The sequence below is a fragment of the Rhea pennata genome, chromosome 7, assembly GCF_028389875.1.
Source record: "Rhea pennata isolate bPtePen1 chromosome 7, bPtePen1.pri, whole genome shotgun sequence".
NCBI lineage: Eukaryota > Metazoa > Chordata > Aves > Rheiformes > Rheidae > Rhea > Rhea pennata.
Window position 1 is genome coordinate 40,075,836 of NC_084669.1, and position 24,951 is coordinate 40,100,786.

Below are 24,951 nucleotides of genomic sequence, written 5' to 3' on the forward strand. Positions count from 1 at the left end.
TAGAAAGAAGATGGTGTGCAGAGGAATACTATGGTCATCTACTACCTAAAGCACAGTTATAAAAGAACAATGATTTCCTGGGGGCTGAATTTAGAGAGGAGGAAAAGTGATGTTTACAAGGCTGGGTGCAAAGAAGGCTCGAAGGCAAGGCTTGAAGAGGGGATGGGGAATCTCTCTTCTTGGAAGGAGGCTGGAGGCTGGACAAACCTCCAAGTGTTATGGTCTTTGTCATGATCCTCCCTTTGAGGAGCTGAAGACTCTGTTGTGGTTATTGAACCTTGCCCTGTCTGTGTCTTGAGCACTGGCTGTGCAGCACAACCCCATGTGTGTCCCATGGGTGCTGCCTTTCTCCTCTGGAGATTCAGAAGACAGCTGCCAGTCCCCCTTGCTGCCTTTCTCCCATCATCTAGCACCCTGCCCTATTGCAGCTCCAGTCAGCACCCACCACCTGGATCCAGCCCTACATCACCATGGAGGCAGGGAAAGCCTCCCGGTGGTCCCCTCAGCTCTGCCCCATGCGGTGCCTCCAGCCCCTCTATTGTCTTGGGACCAGGGAGGATCCCTGATGCCCCACTGATACTCCTCAATGCCTCCTGGTCCCCCCAAACACCCTTACAGCTCAGCCCTGCATGGCACCCTTGGCTCCTCTCTCACCTCAGGGCCAGGCAGGACCCCTGCAGTGACCAGTGGGCACCTCCACACACAACCCTAGACCCCTCGAAGCCCCTCCATCACCTCAGCCTCCCACACGCACACCCCCAGAGCAGCACGGGCAATTCCAGTGCTCCACAGACACCCCCTCAGCGCCCCCCTCTACTGCCCCCAGACACCTCCGGTGCCCTATGGACACACAACCCCAGCGCCCCAGGGACATAGACCAGCAGCGCCTCACGGAAACCGAGCATCCTCTGCCCCTGAACCCCCCCCCCACCACCACCACCGCTGCGCTAGTGGCCGCAAAGAGCCCCCGCCGCTGGGCAGGGGCAGTTCCAGCCCCCAGCCCAGAGGGGTGGCCCACCCCGTCCCGTCCCGCCCCGTCCCGTCCCGCGGCGGCGGCGCGGCGGGCGGTGAGTCACGGCGGGCGGCGGCTACCGGCGGCCCGGCGCGGCGGGGCACGGCTGGGCGCAGCGGGCAACCGCCGGTCGCACCGCCGAGACATGGCCCCGACCCTCCTGCTGCTGCTGCTGCTGCTTCGCCACGGTGAGTGCGGAAGCCGGGGCCGGGCGCCGCGACTGTCGAGTGGCCCCCGCGGCGCGGAGCTCGGCGCCGCCGCGGTCCCTGCTGCTCCCCGCGCTCGGCGCAGCCAGGCGGCTCCGCCGGAGAGCCGCGGGCAGCCGCGCTGGGCGCCTCAGCTATTCCTCCTCCAGCGCTTACGAACAACCTCGAAAGGAAAGCACTGCAAGCCGGGCTTTGAGAAAAGAGCTATCTTCTAGAAACGCCTCGGGCTTAAAAAATTAGCTTTTTTTTTTTCTCTTTTCTTTTTTTCTTTTTTTTTTTTTTTTTTTGGTCGGTTGGGTTTTTTTTGTTTTGTTTTTGTTTTTTTTGTTTTGATGGAATGCGAACTTTTGGGCTTAGAGGCAATGAAACCGCCTGGTGACACGCGAGCTGCTGGGGCTACCTGCCCCGCTCAGCCCGCCCACCGGGGCTCGAGCGGGACTCTCCAAGAGGAGCCCGAGCTAAACCTCGTGATACCACCTCCAAGGCACTGCAGTCTGGTTTTGTGCATTAAAACCCTACCCTCAACAGGAGAATAAGGCTGTACTCTGCTGCCTGTGAGGATGCTTTCCCGTCGAACGTAATGGGGTATTCAAGGGACTGTGGTGCAATTTTTCTCGTAAGAATTATTTGCAGTTGGGGGGTGGGGGGTGCATGCAGGGACTTGCTTGCACAGGTTAGATGCCCAGGGCTTAGTATCAGTGATGTGGAGTGTGGAGAGGCAGGAGTGGGACTGCTGACGAGAGGAAGTGAGGGCTGTCTGGGACAGTCGCTACTCGGGAACATTTCAGCTGCTTTGCCTATGAGACTGAACTTGGTGTCAGGCTTGTAGGGTAATTACATGCTCATCATTGTCATCCTTTTCCTGAAATTAGTTGAGGGCAAAGGATGGGAAAACGAGCTTTGACATGCTTTCCCCAGCTGTCCAAACACCAGGCTTGTCTCCTACAACTGGAGAAAGCCCTGTTGGCTGACTCTGCTTGCAGCGGTCCCCACTGCGGAAGAGCGAGTGCTCCCCATAGCAGAGGAATGACATGGTGCTTTCAGCGATCTCTGCCCTCTGATCTGCCATGCCCCATTTCCAGCTTGTCTTTGGTCCAGTTGTCCAGTGAGGACCAGACCTGCAGAAGTCTGCTCATGGGTCAGCAATACTAGACTTCAACCCCATAGCCTGAGTAGCAGCAGCAGGATGGAGCAAGAGCTATTTTCATGGGTGCTTTTGAGAGCAAGATCGTATTCCTCTGCCCAGCCAGTTTTTGGGGTGACCCTTGTAGCTTTGCTTGGGCAGCCAGGCAGTGCAGTCATGGTTCAGCTCTGGAGCGCAGTGAGCAGATGGGTCTTGCAGGATTATGTAATTGCACCTAGATCAGCCTTCAGCGAGAGAGGGAAATTTGTCATCCTCAGTCTGTGCCTTGCTGGCGGGGGGGACCATGACTCAGCCCACTGAGGGGGTGGTGATAAGGCTTTTGGCTCCCGCTCAGGCACTGTGGGCGAGGGCCACCAGGCACCCACAGATGGAATGGTCTGCTCCAGCGTGATCCCTGCACACTAACTTACCGTTGCCAGGGGGGGTTGCCAACTGCCTCTCATGAGCAGATGCGGGTGCTGCTGGCCATGGATCGGTGCCCAGAGTTGACTGCTATGTGAAGTCCCTGTTTGGGGGTCCTGGGAAAGCTTGCTGTGGATCTGAATGGTTTGTCACCTTGATGAGGGAGAAGATTCTAATTTATGAGACTGAAAAAGTGGATCAGAAAACTAGTTGCTCAAAAACCCCAAGAGTGATGAAGTGTACCTAGTAGAGGTGTAATATGGATTCACAGCCTTGTGAATCCCTTGGCTCACCCTTGGCTGAGACTGCAGTCCCAGAGCTACTAGAGAATATTGAGGCTGGGACAGCCTGGTCTTACCTTATCCACCTCTGGGCCACACATTCCTCTGCCTTCCCTTGCATCCACAGTATAAGCAGGGCCAGAAAGCCAATCCAGCTGCAAATAAACCCCCTCAGGATAAAAAAAAAAAAAAAAAAAAGAGCTATTTTTCAGCTGGATCAACTCCCTGTGCTGGCTCCCGCAATCTCACAAACACCAGTGTTGGTGCAAGCTTGGGGGGAGACCAGGCAAGAGATTAGACCCTAGCAACCCTGATTTAGACTAACAAAACCTACAGAGGAGATGTACTATTGAGGATTTCTGATTTTTTCTGCTGCATGAACAATGTGGGGGGAAAAGGGGGCTGATCCAGCTGGAACACAAGCCATTCTGCAAAACACAGCCCAGAGAGTTGCCAGACCCCAAATCACACCATGACGTTGAGACTGGGAGCTTAAAACCTCCGTGTTTATTAATGCAGCAGGGTCTTTGTAGGTTTTTCAGCTTCAGGGTGTCCGCTCTCTTGCTCTTTTATGCAGCTGCAGAAGCTTGACATAATAATAATAATAATAATAATAATAATAATAATAATAATAATAATAATAATAATAATAAAGAGGTTGTCCTGTAACTACCTGGGACTGGATGATAGACAGAGATTTGGGATAGGATTCTAGGAGTGGGTGAAACTGAGCACCTTGTGGTTGCTGGTGCCAGGCAGCAGTACTGGGGGTTGTTAGGGGGTATCTGCAGAGGTGCCTCTGTTGGGGCCAGCGCAGTGTGTTCTGCTAGAGGGCATGCTGCAGATCATTGCAGCATTGCAACCCTTTGCTTCTTCCTAAGGTTTTCCCCCTCCATTCAGTGTGCATTTCCTTCTGTCAGACTTGCTGTGGCCTCACATATATCAGGCACAAGGTGTCCCTGGACCGGTCAATGGGTTATATTCCCAGCAAAATATTCAGCTGTTTGCTGAAGTACATCCAGAGAACCTGACCTGCTTCTTCTGCTCTCCCCTGTGCATTCATTTCAGCCACCTTGGAGATGCCTTCGTCCCTACTAATCACAGTTATTTCTAGGCATCCTAGCTCTGAGCATGACCAAAGCTCTTGGCCTTTGAATTTTCCAGATGTCTCTGCCAGCCTAGAGGAGAAGCTGACACATGTGGAGAAGTACGAGATGGTGATGCCTCGCAGGGTGCCAGCAGCCCGGGGGAAGAGGGACCTCTCTGCACAATCTGTGAGTAGTGTTGCCTCTCAAATACCAGGTGCTTGGCTGCCTGCTTGGTTGGAGAGGGGAGCCAGCACTCCATTATTTTAAACTTGTATTTACACTGATGATTGGAGCTAACACAGCTGGCTTTTTGTCCCTGGTCCCATCCTGAAAAGCTATGCCAGGGAGCTAAACAGTAGGCAAACTAAGCCCAAGCAGAAAGGAAAGAGTTTTCTGCTGCTTCAGCTCTGTGGATTGGTTCATGGTAGAGGCAGTGCAGGTGCGAAGGATGGGGGAAACTGTGGCTTAACCACTGGGAACTGCAGCCTGAATCACACACATCCAAGTGGATTGTCTCCACACAGCTGCCCTCACTGCCTTGCAGGGTGTCCAACTGATGTTTAAATCAGCAATGACCTGAGCGAGGCACCTTGGCCCACTGCTGGAAACTCTTCCTCTGCAGCTGCCAGTGAAGTGTCCTTGGCATGCAAGTGGCAGAGCAAGGCTCAGAGCTGGACCTTCTTTAGCCCGGATGAATGATATGGTGCGGATTTTCTGCATTGCCTTCATCCCAAATGATAGAGATCTCAAAACATCAGATCAGAGCAGCTTTGCTGGACTGTTTCTTGTCAAAATAGGAACTGCTGATAGTCGGATGAAATACCAGAGGAGGGAGCAGCCTATTTCATGCTTTCTTTGGAGACATTTGACAGTGTTGCCACCTCCTGCAATCTTGTACTGATCTTGTGATGTCTGCTCTTTTCTTAAGTGCTGTTTTGTGGAGTCTCACTGAGACATAAGCATTTCTCCTTTTGTGTTTTCTTAAGTTGTTTTTTCATCCTTTGGGGCAGGGAAATGTGAATCAGAAAGTTTCAGAAAACCACATGAAAGAACCACAGTGGTATTTTTTCTTTTTTTTTCTTTTTTCTTTGAATGTTGTAATCTGGGGGAGGGGGTGGAGTTTTTGACTCAGGATTTTCAAGCACTTGGAGTTGGCCTTCATGGGACTGTGGCCTTGACCTCAAGGATGCTTTCCTCATTGACTTAAAAGAAGCGAAATTCAGCTAAACACATGGATTCATTTTTTAAGACTTAAAAGCATTAACTTTAGCACCTGATGAAATTGGGAGGTTGAGGACATTTATTTCCTAGTAAACTCTCAGTACAGCACGTTCATTTAGGATTCAAAGCCATTCTGATAAAATAGCTTCAAAAAAAACACTCCCTGAAAGCATCTGTTTTCTCTGCTCTAGAAACCTAAACTTGTCCACGAGATAAACATTCTCCCAGCTATTTAGAGACACCATCTGGTGCCAAACGTGTTGAATGTCTCTCTCTCTCTCTGCACTGATCCCATGGAAAAGAGAGCTCATCAAACTGCACATCCTTCTGCTTTCCACGGGCATGGTGCTCTATGACATGTAGATGGGCACGTGGTAGTGTGGGAGGGGATGTGCTGTCTTGAGCTGCATGTTTCTGGGATCACTATTGGTGGTGTCTACCCGGTCTCACCTGGTCTGGCCTGGGATTGCTTTGGGCCTCCCAAGCCTGATGTGTTAAGGGTAGAAACCTGACATTCAAACCATTTCCTTCTTCCTCCAAAGTGGAGTTTGCTCTCCTAGTAATGTTGGTTGAGGACATGGTTCTCAACAGGGCTTGTCCACCAACAAGCCCCTCTCTGAAATGGAGATGCGTAACTGGAAGGACATTTTCTGTTCCAGCTCCTCCTGTGGCTTGGTGTTAGGTGCCTCTGGCCACCTGGTGGGAAAGGCATGGATTGAGAGCTTGTTTCTGATGCGGAAGAGGTCAGAGCAGTCAGGAAATGTGGGGTCTGGGCAGCGGGTGAGGTTTTAAGTAAGCTGCTACTCTTTGCACTTTGCTTAAATCAAAATGTTCAGACCTGCAACGGTGACACATTCATGCAGGCCTAGAAATGAAATATGTGAGTGAAACCTGGTTGTAGCAGCTCAGGATCACCCGAGATACCAGCCTTCAGCAAGGACATGGTTTTGCATTCATTCCCACTCTGAGTCATCAGCCTTGTTTAACAGGAGCATGGTAGGGTGTTATAAGGGTGTGCAGGAAACTTAGGCTCTCCGTGTAAAGGGAACTCAAAACAGAGCCAGAGAAGGACCTTCAAAAAGTACTAGGTTTAAGCAGTCAGTGTTACTCAAGGAAGTTGAGTAAAGGTGACTTCTCAGGTTTTGTAGTTAAGCACTTATGTCTATGGAAGATAGATAACTATCTTTTTCTCATGCTCTATCTTTTTAAAGAGATGTATTTAAATCACAAGATTGTTTCCAGCCATAGGACCCAGTGTCACGAGCTGCTGACTTCTCCCTGAGTGCTCCTGCACTCATACATCAGCACCGATTTTCCTCATTGTGTCCCAAAGCCAGTTAAAACAAAAAGGAAAATCCTTTGGCTGGATGGAGGCAGCAAAACTCTTGCCAGCCCGAACTCAGTGTTTGCAGGAATCAATGGAACTTAGCAGAACAAGTGGAGCAATAGTATAGGGTGGCAGGAAGCTGTGGGGTCCCTTTGGTTCCTGGAGCCTGGGTGTTGGAGCCTGGGTCACGCATGCATGCAGCCTTCCTGGGGGAAGGGGATGGGGTGAGGAGACTTGGGCAGGCAGATGCCTAGTGAGGGTATTGAGGGGTGGAGGAGCTGAGTTGGTTCCTCCTTGCTGAGGTGAACATGTGTGGCTGGAGCTGGAGCTGGAGCAGGGCATGACAGTGGCCCAGCAACTCGCTTTATTTCCCTCTTCTACTGATACCCAGCACAAGGCAGAATCAGCCTGGTGGTGGAGCCCCCATCTCTACTGTTCTAGGGAGACCTGTGGCTTTTCCCACTAGGGAAAGAAACACCATTTGCTGGGCTGGGACAGAGAAATCGTGTCCCAGTCCTCTGCAAACCCCTTGGGTCTCCTCCTAATCAGACTAGCTAGAATAAAACCCTTGTCTTCCTCCCTTTGCTGTGGTCACAGCTCTGTCTGCTTGCTCAGCACTGTCATGAGGTTAGTGAGGCTTTGGCAGAGGCAGAACTGAGTCGCCTGTGCTTTCAAAGCCTTCCCATCTGGAATGCTTACAAAGCCCTCACTAATCAGGAAGGAGGTGCTTCAGGAAGACTTTACCAGGATTTTTTTTTTTTTTTAATTTAAACTTGCATTGCTGTTCTTTCCAAGAGAGAGTTGCTCTCCCCTCTGACCCACCACCCCCTTCCAAGTGCTTTTCAGTGATTTTTTAGGACCTTTTCTGGCTCTGGCACTGCCAACAACAACAAAGAATTACTTTGTTGGCGGATACTAGAAGGGAAGGCCACGTCACATGTGAGACACTGTTCATAAGAGAAAAATGTGTCAGGGACCCACAACAGCTCCTCATAGCAGCATAGCATGCTTGTGCAATCAGCTGTGCAAGGGATGTTCTTATCTGCAGCCTAGGCTGCCTTACCTCTGAGAAAAACCTGTTGTGGCTCACTCAGCATGCAGAGAGGCTGTTTTGTGGCCAGAAGCCTATCGCTCCAAGCATCGCTTCAAATTGGAAACACAAATGGGTGAAATTTAGAGCAACTGACTCACAGGAAAATCCTTTTCCCTGATCTAGCTGGCTCTGACTGCATTGCTGAGACAGCAGGACTTTCCACTTAACCCCAGTTCTCATCTGGTTGTAGATTCCCTCCGGGGAGTGCTGAGCCTTCATATGTTAATAGATCTTTGGGGAGAGGCTGAACACCTCACACAGGAGGAATGCTAGCCCTGTGGGAGCTGTTGCTTTACCTTTTGCCTGGCAAAGCTGAGGAAGTTCCCTCAGGGACAGTGTCCTTGCCCAGGTGGTGGATAAGGAGGTCTTGCATGGTGCCAAGGACACAGCCTGACATGGAGCACCACACGAAGGATTGTAGTCTCTCCCAGTGGCCCTGCTGAGACAGTATGGCTGAAGATCTCTAGTCCAACATCCAGGAATAGGGATCACAAGGGAGCACAGACAGGACTTGAGGAAACATTTCTTCCTCTAAAGGGGGAGCACCCCAAAGACACGTCACCAGGGAGCTGGGATTAACGCATGGGAAATCTCTCTGTCCTGGAGATTTCCGGGCTTGTCTGGGCAAAACCATGCCCCCCTGACCCAGTGTTGGTGACAGGAGGATGGACTAGAGACTCACAGAATCACAGAATAGTTGAGATTGGAAGGGAGATCTGGAGATCATCTAGTCCTACTCCCCTGCACAAGAAGGGTCACCTACAGCATGTTAGACAGGGTGCATCCAGGCAGGTTTTGAATATCTCCAGAGAACAACACTCCACAACCTCTCTGGGCAACCTGTGCCAGTGGTCTGTCACTCAAGGGACTCCTTGAAGTCCCTTCCAGTAACACTCTGGTGATGCTGTGAGGTATCTGATACAGAATGATATTAAGTCTACTCTCAGTAGAGAGATCATGATGTTAGATTAATCAGAGATAATGAAGTCTCTGCTGAGAAAAGCATTTGTGCACTGTAGAGCTTTGTGGTTCTGTCTATGAGTAAGTGCTGAACATAGTCCCAAAAAAGGAGCTCTTGTGACTGATGAGTATGAAATTTCAGCTTCTTGTGTGCTTGTCTGTGGCCATGTGTCAGACACAGGAAACAAGCCTTTGCTGACTCTCTGTTTCACTACTGGCATGACTCGTTCTTTTTCTCAGGATGTGTTGGGGATTTGCATTATTGCACATGTATTTTCTTCCTTTCCTTCTGATTTCCTGTGTCTTTGCTGGATACCTTTGGGGTGAGTATGTACATTGCCTCTGGCCAGTGACAAGAGGGGCTCCCCATCCTGCAGTCATCTTCCTGATGAGGTGTGTGTAAACCCCATGTGTTCCTTGGGCCGTATCTGGGCAAAGAGGCGATTTGCAACTTGTGCTCCTGGTCATGGTGGGTTTGTGCTGTCATTTTGTTTCATGCAGAGCATCTATCCAGATCACGTCCTCTACAGCATCCATGCCGAAGGCAAGGACTATATTCTGCATCTGGAGAAGAATAAGTGAGTGCTGGTGGGCAGGGAGGGCTAAGGTAACTGGAAATTCACTTTACACTAGTTTTTAAATGTAACTTCTCTGAGATCTGGTGTCACAGCATCAGGGTCTGGAGAGGGAGCCTCAGCACCTCAGCCTCTGAGCCCAGGGCTCACCATACTGAAAGTGAGGCAGCCAGGATTTGGCCTATGAGGTCCAGAGTGGTACTGAGCTCACCTGTGATATGTATGTCACCTTCCCATCCCCTGCCTAAAAGAATTGTCGTTCCTAACACGCCTTTCCTATTCTTGCAGGGAGCTGCTTGGACAGCATTACACTGAAACACATTACGCAGCCAATGGCACGGAGATCACAGAGAAGCCAGATGTTCTGGTATGGGGCTTATACTGCAGCAGGCTCCTAGAAGAGTGGGTTTTAGGCCCTGGTGAAAATATGGAACCTGCAGGACAAGTTTGCAAAGTGCGAGCCGCTGCTGGCACATAGAGCAACATGGCTCTGCCCTCTCTCTTTGCTAGCTTCAGCCTCAGCTCTTCGCTAGGTTCACAGGCACCCATGGCAGGGAAGATCCTCATGAGCCAGCCTATGAGCTCAACAGACATTTTGTCCTGTATCCTGTGCCAAGACGATGGCCAACAATTTTACCAGCCCCAGCTCACCACTAACATGGCTATTGACAACTATTTCTCACAGCATCTGCCTGTGACTACAGCAGACCACTTTTTGCCAAAGAAATGATAGCAGGAAGATCAGCAATGATATAACCTGGAAATATTGTCTTGGAAAGCAGTGTCACCGCCCCTGGGAGGACAGCTTTTATTGATAGGGATATTACCCTGGTTGGGTCTCACAGGCTTCAAGGTGTTCAAGATGTGTTTTAGCTTTCACAGGCCTTCACACTGAACAATGATGGCTTTGGGGACATGAGGAGTCCCTGCAGGGTCCACCAAGCCTGTGGCAGGAATGGTCTCCTTGTCTTTTACTTTGCCAACACTGTTCCCAGGCCCAGCAGCAATCTCCCTCTTTCTATTTCAGTTGCACATGAGTTTACTAAGTGGGGAGATTTTTACTCATGGGATGGTCACTGCCCTGCATCCTTCAGGATCTCTCTCTTTGGCTCTTCTTTCTATTTCCAGTATGGTGTAAATTGTCATTACACATCTATTTTCTCTGTTGCAGGATCATTGCTTTTATCAAGGCCATGTTCAGGGATATGCCATTTCAGCAGCAAGCATCAGCACCTGCAAAGGGCTCAGGTAGGACTTTTGATTTACTCAGGGTACTGTATGGGGCAAGAGCAAGCAGGCAAAATGAATCATCTCTGGCAGCTTGTCCAGGTGGACAGAACTGAACCAGGACTCAGAAGGGCATTGCAACAGTTTGTTTTCTCTGCACGTTGCAGTGCTGTTCTTGAACAAATCAACATGGTGAGTTGATGTGACAAAGCCCCAGTCCTCTGGTCCTGATGGAGGAGAGAATTCAGCTTTCACTAGAAGGGGGGGGGAAAGATTCATTTCCTCTGGATGGTGGGAATGCTGAATATATGACCTCAGTGGCTTAGAGCCCAGAATGCAAGCATACACTGCATTTTTAAGCTAAGTCTGTCATTTTGGGGGAGTTGACTCATGTCACTGGAGTAGATGAAATTGGAGCACAACAGGATGTCATGGCGAGATGTATCTTCCCTGAGCGATGAGATAGCTTGTCCTGAGAACTACCAGGGCTGAGGAGGGGACTGCAGCTATCCTTTCTTCCTTGGGCAGATCAGAGCAGAATTGCCCAGGTTCCTGCAATCTGCAACACAAAGTATGTGCTCACATTTGCAAACCTACTTGCAGGCAGTCAGGTTAGGTTTGGATGACCTCCCAAGCTGAGCTCCTAGAGTTGATGGCCCAGCAACTATATAAAGGAAAAGGAATGCAGAAGGTGCATAAAGCCAGCTGTGTCTCACCATCAAGCCCCATCTAGGGAGCTCTGGGTGAGGTACATGAAGATGTGGTCACCTTGGAGAAATCACCGGTCCATTCATTGGCAACAGCTTCAGCTGATGGAGAATTAAGGCTGGAGATGAACTGTAGAGAGGAGACCTGAGTGTAGAGACCCCAAGGGGAAAAGAAGAGAGTCCTCACATGGAGGAGCTCACAGCCTGCATGGATAGAGGGTATGCAGAATGAGTGTTCATGCACACACATGCTGTGCTCTGGGCATAGGAAGATGAGGAGCTGAGCTGCATTGTGGGAGCAATCTTAGCTCTAGAAGAGTTGGTGAAGTGCTAAAAAAGATGCATCAAAGGATCTGGGCAGTTCTCAGCCTTTCATTTCTTGCAGGTCAAATGAAAACTCATTTGGTGCAGAAATCTCCTTGGTCATGTCCCCAGGCAGCCTGCTGTGGGATGGCTCCCCAGACTATGGCTGGAGCTTGCCTCTTGCTTGTCAGCCCTGCTTTTTTCACTGCCCATGCTGGGCTCTGGGAGGATTATGGACATATACTGCAGGCAGCACTGCTGCTCATTCTTTGTGATTTGAGACCCACCTTGGGTCTTCCTTTGTTTAATGACGGAGAGCATCCTTGCAGAGTAACCCCAGCCGCCAAATCCATGAAAGGTTATTCAGTTTGTCACAGAAGGTTTGTGCTCTGCTCTTTTCTTTCTTTTAAGATTAGCTGACATCTAAAAATTGCAAGAGATCATGTCTAATAACCAGAAAAGAGCCAAGTCTCTCTCTCAGGAGAAGGGCAAACAATGCCTGAAGGGAGGTGCTTAGTACCAATGTCCTGCAAACACCAGTTGTCAGGCCAGAGCTTTGTGGTAGCTATTTCCTCATTCTGAAAGTGTGGGTTGTAGTCTCTGCAAAGACTCTGGCTCAGCACAAGTACACATATGGCACATGCAATATGCAGATGTTGTAGGACAAGATGTGTAAGGGCAGGACAGGAGTCATGTACAGTGAGGCCACATGACATGCACAGAGGACATGGGATGTGTAGGCACATGGATATAATGCAGATTCAGAAAGACACAACAAACCATGCCTGCATTTTTTCACTATTAAGTAGCTAATACATCTTGACTTTAGAGATTGAGACTGCAGTATATTAGAATTGTGATCACTGACATTAAAATAAAGACCTTTAAGTTTGCAGTACCTTATAGAAAGCATTTTGAAGGTCTGAGTAGATCAGTAGCTATGTTAAATACCGTGTTAAACCTGACCCAGCAGGACTGGGTACTTCTCTTCGCTGAACCTCAGCAGGTTTCTGCTGCCCAAAGTACTGGCTTTTGCTACCATCTATAGATGCTGAGCCATGGATCATTCCCATGACAGCCTGGCAGCTCAGCTGGTTTCCCATCTCCTAATCATCTTTTTGTCCAGCCTGTACTTCCACAGCCTCCAAAAGTGAATGCTATGAATGTGTTTCCTATTGCTCCTCCTAGCAAGTCCAAGAACAGCTTCATTCTGTGGCATCTCCTTGTTGTGCCCTTGAGTGCCAGGAAAGGTTGCAGGGAAACAAGACTGAGGTATCCAGTCCCTGACTTTACCTTGAGCTCCTGCACTCAGAATCTCTATATAGCTGCATGGGACTTAAAGGACCACCCCAAGGGCTGCTTAGGGCTTTCTACTGAGTGTAATTAGGTTTAATGCACATGGTCAGAAGGATCTGACTGCCATGGCCATGCATGGTCTGTACCTCATCCAAGCTGCCATCCTGCCTACAGGAACCATGAGTGGGTAGGAAGGTGATAGGTGGTTTCCTAGCTAGGATTTGGCAGCAACATTTTGTATCGGAGGTACTGCCAGGGGTGAGTGCAGTGTCCAGACATGTTCTCATGTCTGTCTGTGCTCAGAGCAGCATCATGTGAGTATATCTCTCTTCAAGACTGTGTATGTAACACCTACTTGACCTGACATCTGCCCTCATTTTTCGGCAGTGGATTTTTCCGGGTAAATGAGACTGCCTATGTGCTGGAGCCCCTGGGTGAGGACGAGGCTGGATGGCATGCAGTGTACAGAGCAGCTCGCCTGCGGATGAAGCACAGCACATGCCAAGAGTCTGGTGCCACCCTGGAATATGACCACGAACCAAAAATTGCTGCAGCCATGAAGCTTCATCACTGGGTTAGGAACTACATTGCTCCTCTTTGCTGTAGTTGAGTTTGCAAGAGCCAGGATCCCAACACCTGCACGTGAATGGCCAGAAGAGGAATTGGGCCACACTGCATCTCTTGATGATGCTCCCCTCTTCCTACCCAGGTGTTGTTGGTTGAGTGCCCAAATACAGATTACTATCAGGTTCACTGGCCTTGCTTCTAGTGTGAACAAGTACTCAGGTGCTGTATCATCAGCAGGAACAGCTTTCTACCCCATGAACATTCTGCTGCCTTGTGCAACCAATGCAGGTCCTCCCTGTATGCTGCTGACACCTATCGAACCTCTTTAGTGCCTGCTGCAGTAGCAGGCTAGAGGTCTTCTTTGTATGTTGCAAGCTATCTGAAAGACACAGCAAAATAACATCAGGAAACAGAGATAGCAGAGCTACTAACCCTGAATAAGACAAGAAGATTCCCCAGGAAATCCCATGGGGTGGTCAGCTGCAGAGCTCCTCCCTGCATTCATTTTCCTCTTCCTTTTCAGAAATCAGCTCCAGTACACAAAGGGCCTCGGTATGTGGAGCTGGTCTTGGTTGTGGACAATGAGGAGGTAAGGGAGGGTGAACTGTTTCTTGTGTTTTCATTCTCTTGCACTGTGGCAGGAGGGTGGAGAGTAACCTGGAAATCTCTCCATTTCTTTCCTGTAGTTCAGGAAGTACAAGGACTTGCGCATGGTGCAGGATCGCATGAAGGAAATTGTGAACCACGTTGACAAGGTGAGTTCAGAGGCCCTGATCTGCCCTCCTTGTATGCACACAGATCCCACAGTGTCAGCATGGTTCCCATACCCTCCAGGGGAAGGCTTCCCACTGTGGAAGCGAAAAATGTAGTCCATGAATATGGCAGTGGAGAGGACAGAGCACAGCAGGTTAAAGGGCAGAGCAAATCTCAAGCCTATTAGATGGCCTACCAGATAATGACCAAATCCATTGGCCAGCAAGGTGTGCAAAGCAGATATTAAAAGGAACTCAGCTCTCCTATGGGTCCTCAAGAACAAGCGAGGGCTGCCTCTGAGCTCTGTGTTAGTCATCTTCATAAGGAAAGAGGAACAAAATTTTTCCTATAACTTCTGGGTGGGAAGCCCTCCATTAACTTGTGAGCTGGAGTGCATGCCAGCACAGGCGAGGTCTCTGGAAGTGCATGAATGAGCTTTCTGCTCTTGTTGCTTTAGCCTCGCTGTCCCGTAGGCAGCATGGGAACAGCCTCTGCAATCACTGTGGTAGCCAAGGAAGAACACCACCAACTGCCTCAGGTGGCCATAGCCAGATGGAGAGGGCACTCCTGGGTAAACCCTGTCTATTGGTTACATATGCTCATTTGTCTTGTGGTAGGGCCCATGGTAACCCTGGGGTGTCAGTCTGGTATTGCATGACTAGGTGAGCTTGGACGTGAATCATTGCTCCCTAGGGCAGATGGAACCTTTCCTCTGTTGCGCAGCTTAAATCCAAGTGCTCTCTGGGGTGTCTCCCATCTCAGCTTTATCAGCCTCTTCACCTGCGTGTGGCCTTGATCGGTTTGGAGGTGTGGAACAACAAGGACAAGATCACTGTGAGTCCCAGCCCAGAAGTGACTCTGGACAACTTCCTCCATTGGCGTGAGACAGAGCTACTGAAGAAGAAAAAGCATGACAACGCCCAGCTGATCACGTAAGGGCAGGACTTGATCCACCCTGGCGATCCCTAGGCACCTGAGCACCTTTCTTCCTTCTGCCTCTGTTAGCATGTGAGCCATGTGTTCATGGGCATGTCTGCTTCCCACAGGGGCATAGACTTCCATGGAACAACTGTAGGCCTCGCGAAGAAGCTTGCAATGTGCACCAGGGACTCAGGTGGTGTCAGTCAGGTAGGTCCCACTGCCTGGAGATGCTCCATGATGGCAGCAGTGATCCATGATCAGGCAGGGACAAACGTATGAGCTGAGGCTCCGGGTTCTGTCCAACCAAACTACCCTCTGTACTTTTTATTTTTTTTCCCCAGAGCAGATCTCACTTCCACTTGTTTCCCGCTTTCTTCATCCACAGTCATAGAATTAGTTCAGAAGATCCAAATCTTGCCCCTGGCATCTCCGATTCTTGAGACACTAACTCTGAGAGATGTCTATCATTTAGACTCAATGAGGCCTTGGGGAAAGAGTAGCTGTGGAAACAGAACTGGGCACCTGCACTGTGCAAGCCTCTGATATACCTGAGCCATAAGGAGAGCCTCCCAGAGCTACTCCATAGACACGAGGCTCTTCCCACTGACTTTCAGATAGTTGGGGCATGATTTGCAATCATTCGTCAGTCATCCTGATTTGCAGTCATTCATCAGTCATCCTGAATATGCTCCTCAGCCTCTCCATCCCTTCCTAGGGATGGTATTCTTTGCTAGGACATGAACCATTGGCTGTGGGAACCAACCTTGTCCAAAACCACCACAAAAGCTTCATTTCAGGGTAGCCACTATATATATATGTTTATGTTGACCTACACCCCTGAGAGCCCAGCCTGGAGGTCTTCAGAGACTGTGGGATGAGGTCCAGCTTTCATCTTCATTTATCCTGGCATGGTAGTGTTAGGGAACAAATTGCAGACAGTAGTAAGTCCTGGCACTGAACTATCGAAAAGCAACAACGGGCCTTGCAGAGATGTTACGGAAAGGAGGTGTTTGAACCTACGTCTGCTGCTTGTTCCACAGGACCACAGTGTGAATCCTATTGGTGTTGCATCCACCATGGCTCATGAGCTGGGGCACAACCTGGGGATGTCTCATGATGAAGACATTGCTAGCTGCCACTGTCCTGTTCCCAAAACTGATGGAGGATGTGTCATGGCAGCGAGTGTTGGGTGAGTGAAGGAGAAAGGAGAATATCCTTGAGTAGTGAATGTCTCTACATATCTCCCTGCACTGTTCCAGTGAGACCTAGGATGAAGCTCTTGAGACAGTTGGGGCTAGGTCAACATACATTACTTCAATAATTAACCTTTGAAGTGTGAAGAGGGTTCCTCCTCTTGCTCTCTGGGATGGTGGCTGCAAAGCCCCTACAGCTCTTATCTCTGGTTGTGACCACCTGTTTTTCTTCCCCCTAAGCTTGGTTTACCCTAAGCTCTTCAGCAGCTGCAGTGAACACGACATGTGGCAGTTCCTTGGAGACCCCAGGACCAGCTGCTTGCTGAACATCCCCAAGGCCGATGAACTGTTTGGGGGGCCTGTGTGTGGGAACCAGTTTGTAGAGCGAGGAGAGCAGTGCGACTGTGGCACACCGGAGGTACAGTCACTGATACTGAATGGTTGGAAACAAAGGAGGGCAATGGGGACCTGAACCCTAAACCCTATCATCAGATTCTATGAGGCTTGTGCAAGCATGTTCCCTGGGCACTGCAAGACCTGATGATTAGTGCTTCCTTATGTTCCTAATGTTTCTGCCAAAAGATATCTTGTGGAAGATATTTGGTAAATTTGACATGTGCTGGCTGCATGCAACTGGCTGTGATGTTAGTGAGGAAGTTCCTAGAAAGGATATCCCAGGGAAGATATCCCCCAGCATATCCTCTGACAAAAAAGATCCCAGGAAGGGGTCATCATAGCATGACGTTCTTTCAAAAGCTGTGCTCAGCTTTTCCTCATCACTAGAAGCACCAAATCTCAGGCCCATCATTACATTACGGTAGGAAGATTCAAGACAAACTGCCAAGTGATTTCCCTGGGATAAATCCCTCGGTTACAGCTCTACTCTGGGGGGGAGGGGGAGGCGGTCTGAATGAGGGATGTTGTTTCTCTCCCAATGAAGCCAGGCACAGAACACCTCATTTTTTTTTTTTTTCCTTCTTGGAGATTTCCGAAAGGTGTTTCCAAAGACCAGGGGCCTATATGGGATCTATTTACTCCCCAAAACTGCATCTTCTGAAAATCTTTTGTAATCCTTCAGTCTGATGTTGATTAAGAGATTAAAGAGGTTGCAGGAACAATTTACACCTGGAGTCTGGCATGACCATGTTTGCATTTGAAAGTGTACACTACAAAGAAGCAAAATGGAGAGTACTTTTCCCTCCATCATCCAGACATGTCCCAGAGGAAGAGCTGTGATTTGCATGTCTTCATTTCCCAAATCAAAAGATGACAGCAACATAAACACATTGTATTCTCATCCCTGGCATGGCACAAGGTCTGTTAGACAGTGAATGATGTGACACTGGTATATTTTAACCCGAGAAGATGTTGTGTCTCCTTGCCCCATGGTTCAGTCTGGATCCATTTCATGCCTATGGCTTCTACATTGTATCTGTTAATGTTGCAGCTAGGTCCCCCTGAAAAAGGAGGAAGGAAAGAGTCTTTAGGGACTCTTAGGGAGATCTACAAGATGGTTTCAACCACTTTCAGGAGACTCTTCCTTCTCTCCCTGTAGCATGGCTTTGTGGCAATGGGAGTTTTCTCTTGGGAGCTTGCAGCTAAAGCAAGGCTGATGATACTTGTTTGTCTTCTGGCTACAGGAGGCCTTGTGGTTGGGCCCATGAACTCAGCCACACATAATTCCTCTTCCTGCAGCACCTTTATAGACTTTGGCTCTGTTGTCTCAAAAACAGGTCCTTTTTGGTTTCATTTCAAGAACAGGTCTGTTCTTTCTTGGAAAAATGTTCTTAGGTGGTTCACTTACCAAAACCGAGCAACCATTAGATCTTGCTTCTCTAGTCCTGGCTGATTCCTCCAGGGATTTGTTCCCATCTGACACTGAAGGGACATTAAACACAGACTGTAAGCAGCCTCAGTCTCATTGCCCAGTAGTGCGAAATTTAAGCTGTTTGCTGCCTATGTGAGCAGCCCATGGGAGGGTGGGAGAGCTGCAATGTGCCCAGACAGTGCTAATGGTTGCCAGTCCCTGTTCTTTCCTGCCTTGTAGGAGTGCTCCGATCGCTGCTGCAATGCCACCACTTGCCAACTGAGAGAGGGAGCCGAGTGTGCCCGTGGAACGTGCTGCCAGGACTGCAAGGTACCTCCAGCTTCCATTGTGGGAAAGGGGATGAGTCTGGCAATGAAAAATGAAAAAGGAGCTGATTGATGGGTGCCTGATGCTGCCCTGGGCTCCTTGGGGGCTCCCTTATAGAGGCAACGTGTACTCTAACATGATTGTTAGAACATCACAGAAGTGCTGATGAGAAGGGACCAACAATTGCCAACAACAAATTAGTGGGGCTGTGGCTTTCTCTAGCTGAGGGTTGCAAACATCCAAGGATGGAGATTCTCCTCCATGGCACCAGCCCAAGGCCAAAAGCACCAAGTGGTTTGCGGGGAAGGTCATGCTTCCCATTTGATGCTTTTGCTACACTGGCAGTCACCATTCTGTGTGAGAACTACTATGTGGCAGATGAGGTAACTTCTGTTTCTGGCATCCTTGAGTCCAGATACCTCCACTCTGTTTGGTCTGGAGCAGGGTAAAAGAAGTTGGAAAATGGGGAAGTGTTCAGAAAACATATGGATAGTTCACTTATGGTCAGGTAAAGCTATCTGCTTGTTCTGTTTCGTTTGTCCAAGAGAAAGTTAAGTGGTATCTGCATTGGTTTCTAAGCATAGACATGGGCTGTGCTTTGACTTGAGCAGACAAGGCTGTAAGAGAAGCCGGGGCAAGTCCAGACTATAAGTAAAGTATAGAGTATTTTGAGCAGTGAAGTACCTAACCACAAGGACAGGTTATCTAAGGCCTGGCAGCATCTCCAGGATGTGCAGTAGCTCAGTCAATAACAAATGTCTTTGTTCTAGGGCTTTCACTTGGTTTTGCTGCAAGCTGCCATGCCTGAGTCATCCCCCTGGGGATTCACGGGGATGGTTTGCACTCAAGGCGGACCCAGATGTGGGCTGAATCAAGCTGGAATGTGGTGCAGAGGGAGTCAAGGTGGCACTGATATCCTGGGTTTTTTGTGCAGGTGAAGGCTGCTGGCACACTGTGCCGGGCCAGCAAGAACAGCTGTGACCTGCCTGAGCACTGCACTGGGCTCAGCCCTGAGTGCCCAGAGGACGTCTTCCAGGAGAATGGCATCCCGTGCCAGAATGGGAAAGGTTACTGCTACAATGGGGCATGCCCTTCACATGGCGAACAGTGCCGTGCACTCTGGGGAGCAGGTAACGCACCCTCCCACTGCCTGCTGTCATTGCCACACGCATGGGGAGAAAGGGCAGTCATGCACAGAGCTGATTTCTTCACTACCTGCTGTCCCATGGCTGCCTGGCTCTTGCATCACTAGCAGAGATGTTAGAGTTGCTCTCTGCTCACTCTAAGAAGGTAGCCCAAAAACACCTGGGAGAGTGGCTGTGGGATCAGGCAGATCTTGAGACCACAGTAGATGGTTTCTGCTGCTCTCATGCTGATGCTGAGCCATGTGATTTGTGCTGCTGTTGCTGGCTTGACATAGGCTCTGGCTCTGCATGATCCTCTTGCTGTGTGTGTCCCACAGCGGCCCAGGTGGCTCCTGACATCTGCTTTGAGCGAAACAGTCAGAAAAACCAGTACCTCCACTGCCTCACTGAGTCAGGAAAGAGGCCCTGCAGCCCCAAGTAAGCAACCGAGCAGTTTGTATCTGGCAATGGCCTTGGAGGGCTGGAGCAAAGTCCCCAGGCCTTGGTACCTCTCTTGTTCTCTGGATGAGGGCCTGGGCTGGTGACTAGTGCTCCCTGCATTCACAGCCACCTCTGCCTCCTTTCACAGGGATGTGAAGTGTGGCACACTGCTGTGTCTGAGTGAGAACACCAGCCCAGTCCTTGGTGGCAGCTCATACTCCTTTTCATTTGGCCGCTTCAGTTGCAAAGCAGTCATCACAGATATCGATGCCAATGAGATGGTGGCCAATCTCAGACTGGTGCCCACAGGTACCAAGTGTGGGGAGGAAATGGTGAGTTGACTCACTGACTGCCCTGCTGAGGCAGCTGGGAAAACCCCCAGGCTGGATGTGGCACCCAGTGGTGGGGGCCCTGACCCCTGCAGGCAGCTAGCTCTGCTCTTAGAGCCCCCTGCCTTCTTCCAGGTCTGCTATGCCGGGCGCTGCCAGAACGTCCTGGTCTATGGCAACAAGAACTGCTCTGCAAAATGCAATAATCATGGGGTAAGCTCAGCCCTCTAAAATGCTCCCGTACTGTTTCTGCTTGTGGATGTCTAGCCACCCTTCCCCACCTGAACATAGTGCAAGGGCAGGAGACATCCTGCTGAATTTGGGTCTGACACAGGTCACTCATGCTTGGTAGTGGGAGTATGTGTATGTCTGGGCTGGGTCATGCCTCCTTGCTCTGTGCAGCCACAGCTCACAGTGATCATTGTCTTCAAAAGAAGGCATAAAATCTTGAGTGGCAACTCCAGTTCCTACAGCAGTGGTTTTGCACATGTGCCCTGACTTTGTCCTCTTGGATTTCAGGTTTGCAATCACAAGCGGGAGTGTCACTGTGAACCAGGGTGGGCAGCGCCGTACTGTGAGCAGAAGATTTTGGAGATCACCACAGGTATGGCAACCCATATGCATAGCTGGCAGGGAAAAACTTCCCCATGTCAGGGATAGGAGGTGGGTGAGAGCTTAGGGGTGGAGCAATGGTGACCATTGCCATAGGTGCCCACGGTCATCTCAGTCCCAGCGCTGTGCGTGCTCCACATGGAGGTGCCTGTTCTCACATCTACTGGCTCTCTGCAGGGGGCAGCAGCCTGGTCGTGGCAGCTGTACTGGCTGTGTTGGCAGTCTCAGGCATCCTGCTTGGTGGAGGCTTTATGCTTGTCAGAGGCAGTGGGAAGAGGTACTTCCAGAAAGGGTAAGTCTCCAGATGCCTTGCTGGCAGATAGGGTGCTTTCACTATGAGGGCTTTGTGGGTCATATCTGAGGCTGGGCAAAGCTACTGATCCCGTATTGGTCCTTTGCATTACAGGCAAATCTCCAGCAGTCCTGCCCGTGGCCTCACCAACCCACTATTCCAGGAGGGTGGCAGGAAGCGACCCACGCAGAATGATCTATCCCGGCATGACATCAGCAACCCCAGCCTGCTCACCACGACCTTGGACCTGCAGGGTGCCCGCTCTGTGAAGCCCAGCCGCCCACCTCCAGAGGTAGGAAAATAGAGTGGACCTGGTCAGCCACGCTGCAAACAGCCTGCGGCAAGTAGTGAGGGCACCTTCATGGTGCCTTAGGGAATGCAATGTCTCATCCTTGTTTCTGTTAACCCTGCAGCCTCCTGTGCCTGCAACTCAGATGAAATCTCCAGCCTCTCCAGGCCAGCCTTCACAGGTAACCATCCATCCCCGCCTGGTACCCAGTGCATCCAAAAGTCACTCTTAGCCAGGCTTTAGCCAGCCAGGCTCTGGTAGAAGGTTGGTGCCTGGCTCATCTCTGCCTCTAAGATTTATTTATTCAGGTGGGGGCAATCAGTCTTTCATGTAGATAGGACTCTGCTTGCAGAACCCCTGGCCTCCCCATGGCCAGACCCCAAAAAGCCCAGCTCTCTCCCATCTCCTTGTAGATCAGGCCATGACCAGTCTGGCAGCCTTCATGGGGCCTTGTCAGGATCTCCATGTCCCTCCTGCACAGCTCAGGACACAGTTTGCCATGCACTGTCACCTGGCCCTTCCTGCCTTGAGCCACGCCTAGGCTGTCTCTGGGCAGTACTGGACACTTCTTGCTGGACATCAGGGAATTTTCTGCTGCCTGATATACTGAGCTCTCCAGCCCCCAGCTCTATTTGCTGTGCACACCTTTCCTTATTTTGTAACAACCCCCCAGACTTATTGGGATGCATCTGTGTGATTCCCCGGTTTACTAATGAAGATGCTGAATGGCACTGCCTTGGCATGTGATATAGTGGCACAGGCCCATGGGTAAAACCACCACTGAAACCAGCCTGCCAAACCTGTTCCTGGGAATTGTCAGTGCCGTGACTGTGGTGACCGCTGACAAAAGCTCTCCAAGCATTTCTGTGGCCACTGGCCTCCCTCTGTCCTTTAGTCAAAGCAACAGCTCTTTGATTCTCCTTTGCTCTAGGGTGTCGCAATGCTCTGTTTACCACCTCTGCCTCCAGCCTCTGCAAAGCCTCTGTTGGCGCCTAGAGAGGTAAGTGCAAATGTGAGATTTTGAGAAGTGTGAGAACGTGAAAACTCCTCTCTCTCCTCCACTCCACTGGCCAAAGCTAAGTCTGTGGCAGGATCATCACAGATCTGTCCAGCAAGAAACCAATCATCTACCTAATCCCTGTACCCATTTGGGTCCCTGGAGGCCATCTCTGCTTTGGAGGTAGAACCTGAACTCCAGCTCAGGACATTTCTGTCCTCTGTGTAGCATGTTCTTGCTGAGGAGCCATGTGGGCACTGTTATCTTGCCCTCCTCCCTGTTATTTCTCTGTCTCAAAGCCTGACTTGGGTTCCTGTCCCTGATCTGTCATTCAAACAAGCACATCATTTTGTTCCTTTCCTTCTACCAGGTGAAGCCAAATCCACCCAGCAAGCCTCTCCCAGCACTGAAGAGCAAGGAGGTAGGGCACAGCTCCTATCATGCTGGGTTTGGTGCCAGAGAGGGGGTGGGGGACAGTGCCTGGGAAGCAGAGCAGCTCCAGGGGCAGCCAAGCTCTTGGATTACTGCCTTAGGGATTCAGGCCAAGGACAGAGCATGGCCAGGACAGTGTTTCCGTGGGGTTGGGGAGAGGGATAAGAAGAGGGAACCATCTTGGGAAGGAACCTGTGTTACTATGTTTTGCCCTGCCATTTGTTTGTTTGCCAGCTCACCCAGCCCCACTGCACTGCAGGAGAAGCACCATTGCCACCAGCTCCTCCAGTCCCTCCTGCCAAGCCCACAGCCATGTCATCCCAGCCACATCCAGACCTCACCAAGCCCCAGGTAAGCAGCACTATAATCCTTTCTGTGGCCCCATGAGCATGCTGGGCTTAGGTGACTCAGTCGTCACCTGGAGTCACTCCTGTCCCTATCTCAGCTCTGCACTGGCTGTGAGGATGAGGGGGACCCTGTGAACCCAGGGCTCCATTGTTCCCTCACCAACACCTCCATTTTTGTTTCAGAGAGGTGTTCCGCCAAAAGTGGCCCTGAAGCCACCCACAGCCTGGAGGTGACCCAGGCTGCATTTGCCACAACAATAGGGGAATTGCTAGCTCTGGCGCTCTGGATGGGACAGTGAGAGCATCCACGTCTTGCTTCAATGGTACTTGAATTGCTTGCTGGACCCTCCCTTGAGGCCATCAGTGTTTACAGATGTTTGAATCGTGCCTTAACAGACTTTTAGCTATATGGTTTGACCAGAGTCATGAGCTGGAGGCTCACAATCATAGGTAGAGACCAGTAACATGGACAGTGCCAAGACCACTCTCCTTTCCAGAAAGTCCCAAACAAGACCTGTTGTTTTTTTTTTTTTTTTTTTTTTTTTTTTTCTTTCTTTCTTTCTTTCTTTTTCTGTTCTCCTCCAAGCTCCTGCTGATCTGGCTCTGATTCTTAGTTGCTATGGGCTTTTCATGGAGTTGCCTGTACCCTGGGTGCTGCTGCTTCTCTCACGCTGGCTCCACACCCAGTCTAGTGGCTTATGCCTGGTCCAAAGGGCTCTTTGGACCTTGGTCTGGGGTTCTTGAGAGCTCCTGCTCTTCTTGGCCCTTTCCTGATGGGGCCACAGTGATGTGCTCACAGCTTTGCCACGCAAAGTCTGACCAGACTCAGAGCTCTTCACAACAGGGACAGCTCCTGCTCTGAGGACAGTGCCTGTGGGCACTGTGGCTGATGGGCCACTCCTGCATTAGCCCAGCACTGCAACTGGGGCCAGCTGCACAGTGTGTCTTGCCAGAGGCCTTGGCAGGTGCAAGCCAGGTTTGGATTCATTGTGGTCAGTCTCTGGCGGGGTTTTCCAGCTCTGGAGTTACCACTCAACTAACTCTTCTCCCGAAGGGAGATTTCCTGGCAGTGTTTTCACCACAGCTATTAATTTATGATCCTTCCTATGACCATTTTGAGCCATTCATTGTGAAACTGGTCCTCCCCATTTTGATATCATTCAGGTTGAAGGCTTTTATACAAATAAAGACTGAAAACAACTGTGTCCTGGGGTGTTTCTCTCAGCTGCGAGAGTAGCATGGGGAGTGATTTGTAGTCCTTGGGTAATCCCCCTGTTTGTCACCTCCTCTCCCCTGCTGGGGTTGCAGAGAGAAAACACAGTGAAAACCTTAAATTCTTTGCTACCAAAACAGGCCCCGGCCCCTCCCTTTAGTCTGAGAATGGCCATTGCAATTCTTAGCAAAGAGAAGAAAAAACTGGCCCTACCAGAGCCCCTCAAAGATTTTGACCTGAGTCAGGCCACTCTTGTAGCCCTACAGCAAAGGCACACAGTCTAAGGGAAGGCAAGCATCCAAGTAAAGGTCTTCTCTACTGTGACTACCAGTCCCTGCTACAGGTACTGTAAAGATGGTTAAGGCACACCACGCAGCTCTGTTCCCTGCATCTAACTCCTCTTGGCAAACCAAACTCATTCGCTCTCCCACCCTGCAAGATTAGGACAACAGACCACACCAAGAG

General features: G+C 50.3%; 1 protein-coding gene across 1 annotated transcript; it reads left to right on the forward strand.

Annotated features, from left to right (window-relative positions):
• The first annotated feature begins 1,157 nt into the window (after positions 1 to 1,157).
• ADAM8 (ADAM metallopeptidase domain 8) lies at positions 1,158 to 24,438 on the forward strand. The gene is made up of 23 exons (XM_062580495.1): positions 1,158 to 1,200; positions 4,210 to 4,319; positions 9,236 to 9,312; positions 9,598 to 9,676; positions 10,481 to 10,557; positions 13,230 to 13,416; positions 13,933 to 13,998; positions 14,096 to 14,164; positions 14,925 to 15,094; positions 15,209 to 15,290; positions 16,124 to 16,272; positions 16,517 to 16,694; positions 18,324 to 18,413; positions 19,345 to 19,540; positions 19,873 to 19,972; positions 20,124 to 20,307; positions 20,440 to 20,517; positions 20,824 to 20,908; positions 21,094 to 21,208; positions 21,323 to 21,500; positions 22,865 to 22,915; positions 23,161 to 23,277; positions 23,457 to 24,438. Exons 1-23 carry the CDS (start codon positions 1,158 to 1,160, stop codon positions 23,505 to 23,507), a joined length of 2,532 nt encoding a protein of 843 aa, XP_062436479.1. The 3' UTR covers positions 23,508 to 24,438.
• Positions 24,439 to 24,951: the final 513 nt, after the last annotated feature.

Coding starts and splice junctions, on each gene's coding strand:
- ADAM8 (XM_062580495.1), top strand. CDS start 1,158: ATGGCCCCGACCCTCCTGCTGCTGCTGCTGCTGCTTCGCCACG. Junction 19,973..20,123: donor AAGAGGCCCTGCAGCCCCAA/GTAAGCAACCGA, acceptor CTCCTTTCACAG/GGATGTGAAGTGTGGCACAC. Junction 20,308..20,439: donor CCAAGTGTGGGGAGGAAATG/GTGAGTTGACTC, acceptor GCCTTCTTCCAG/GTCTGCTATGCCGGGCGCTG.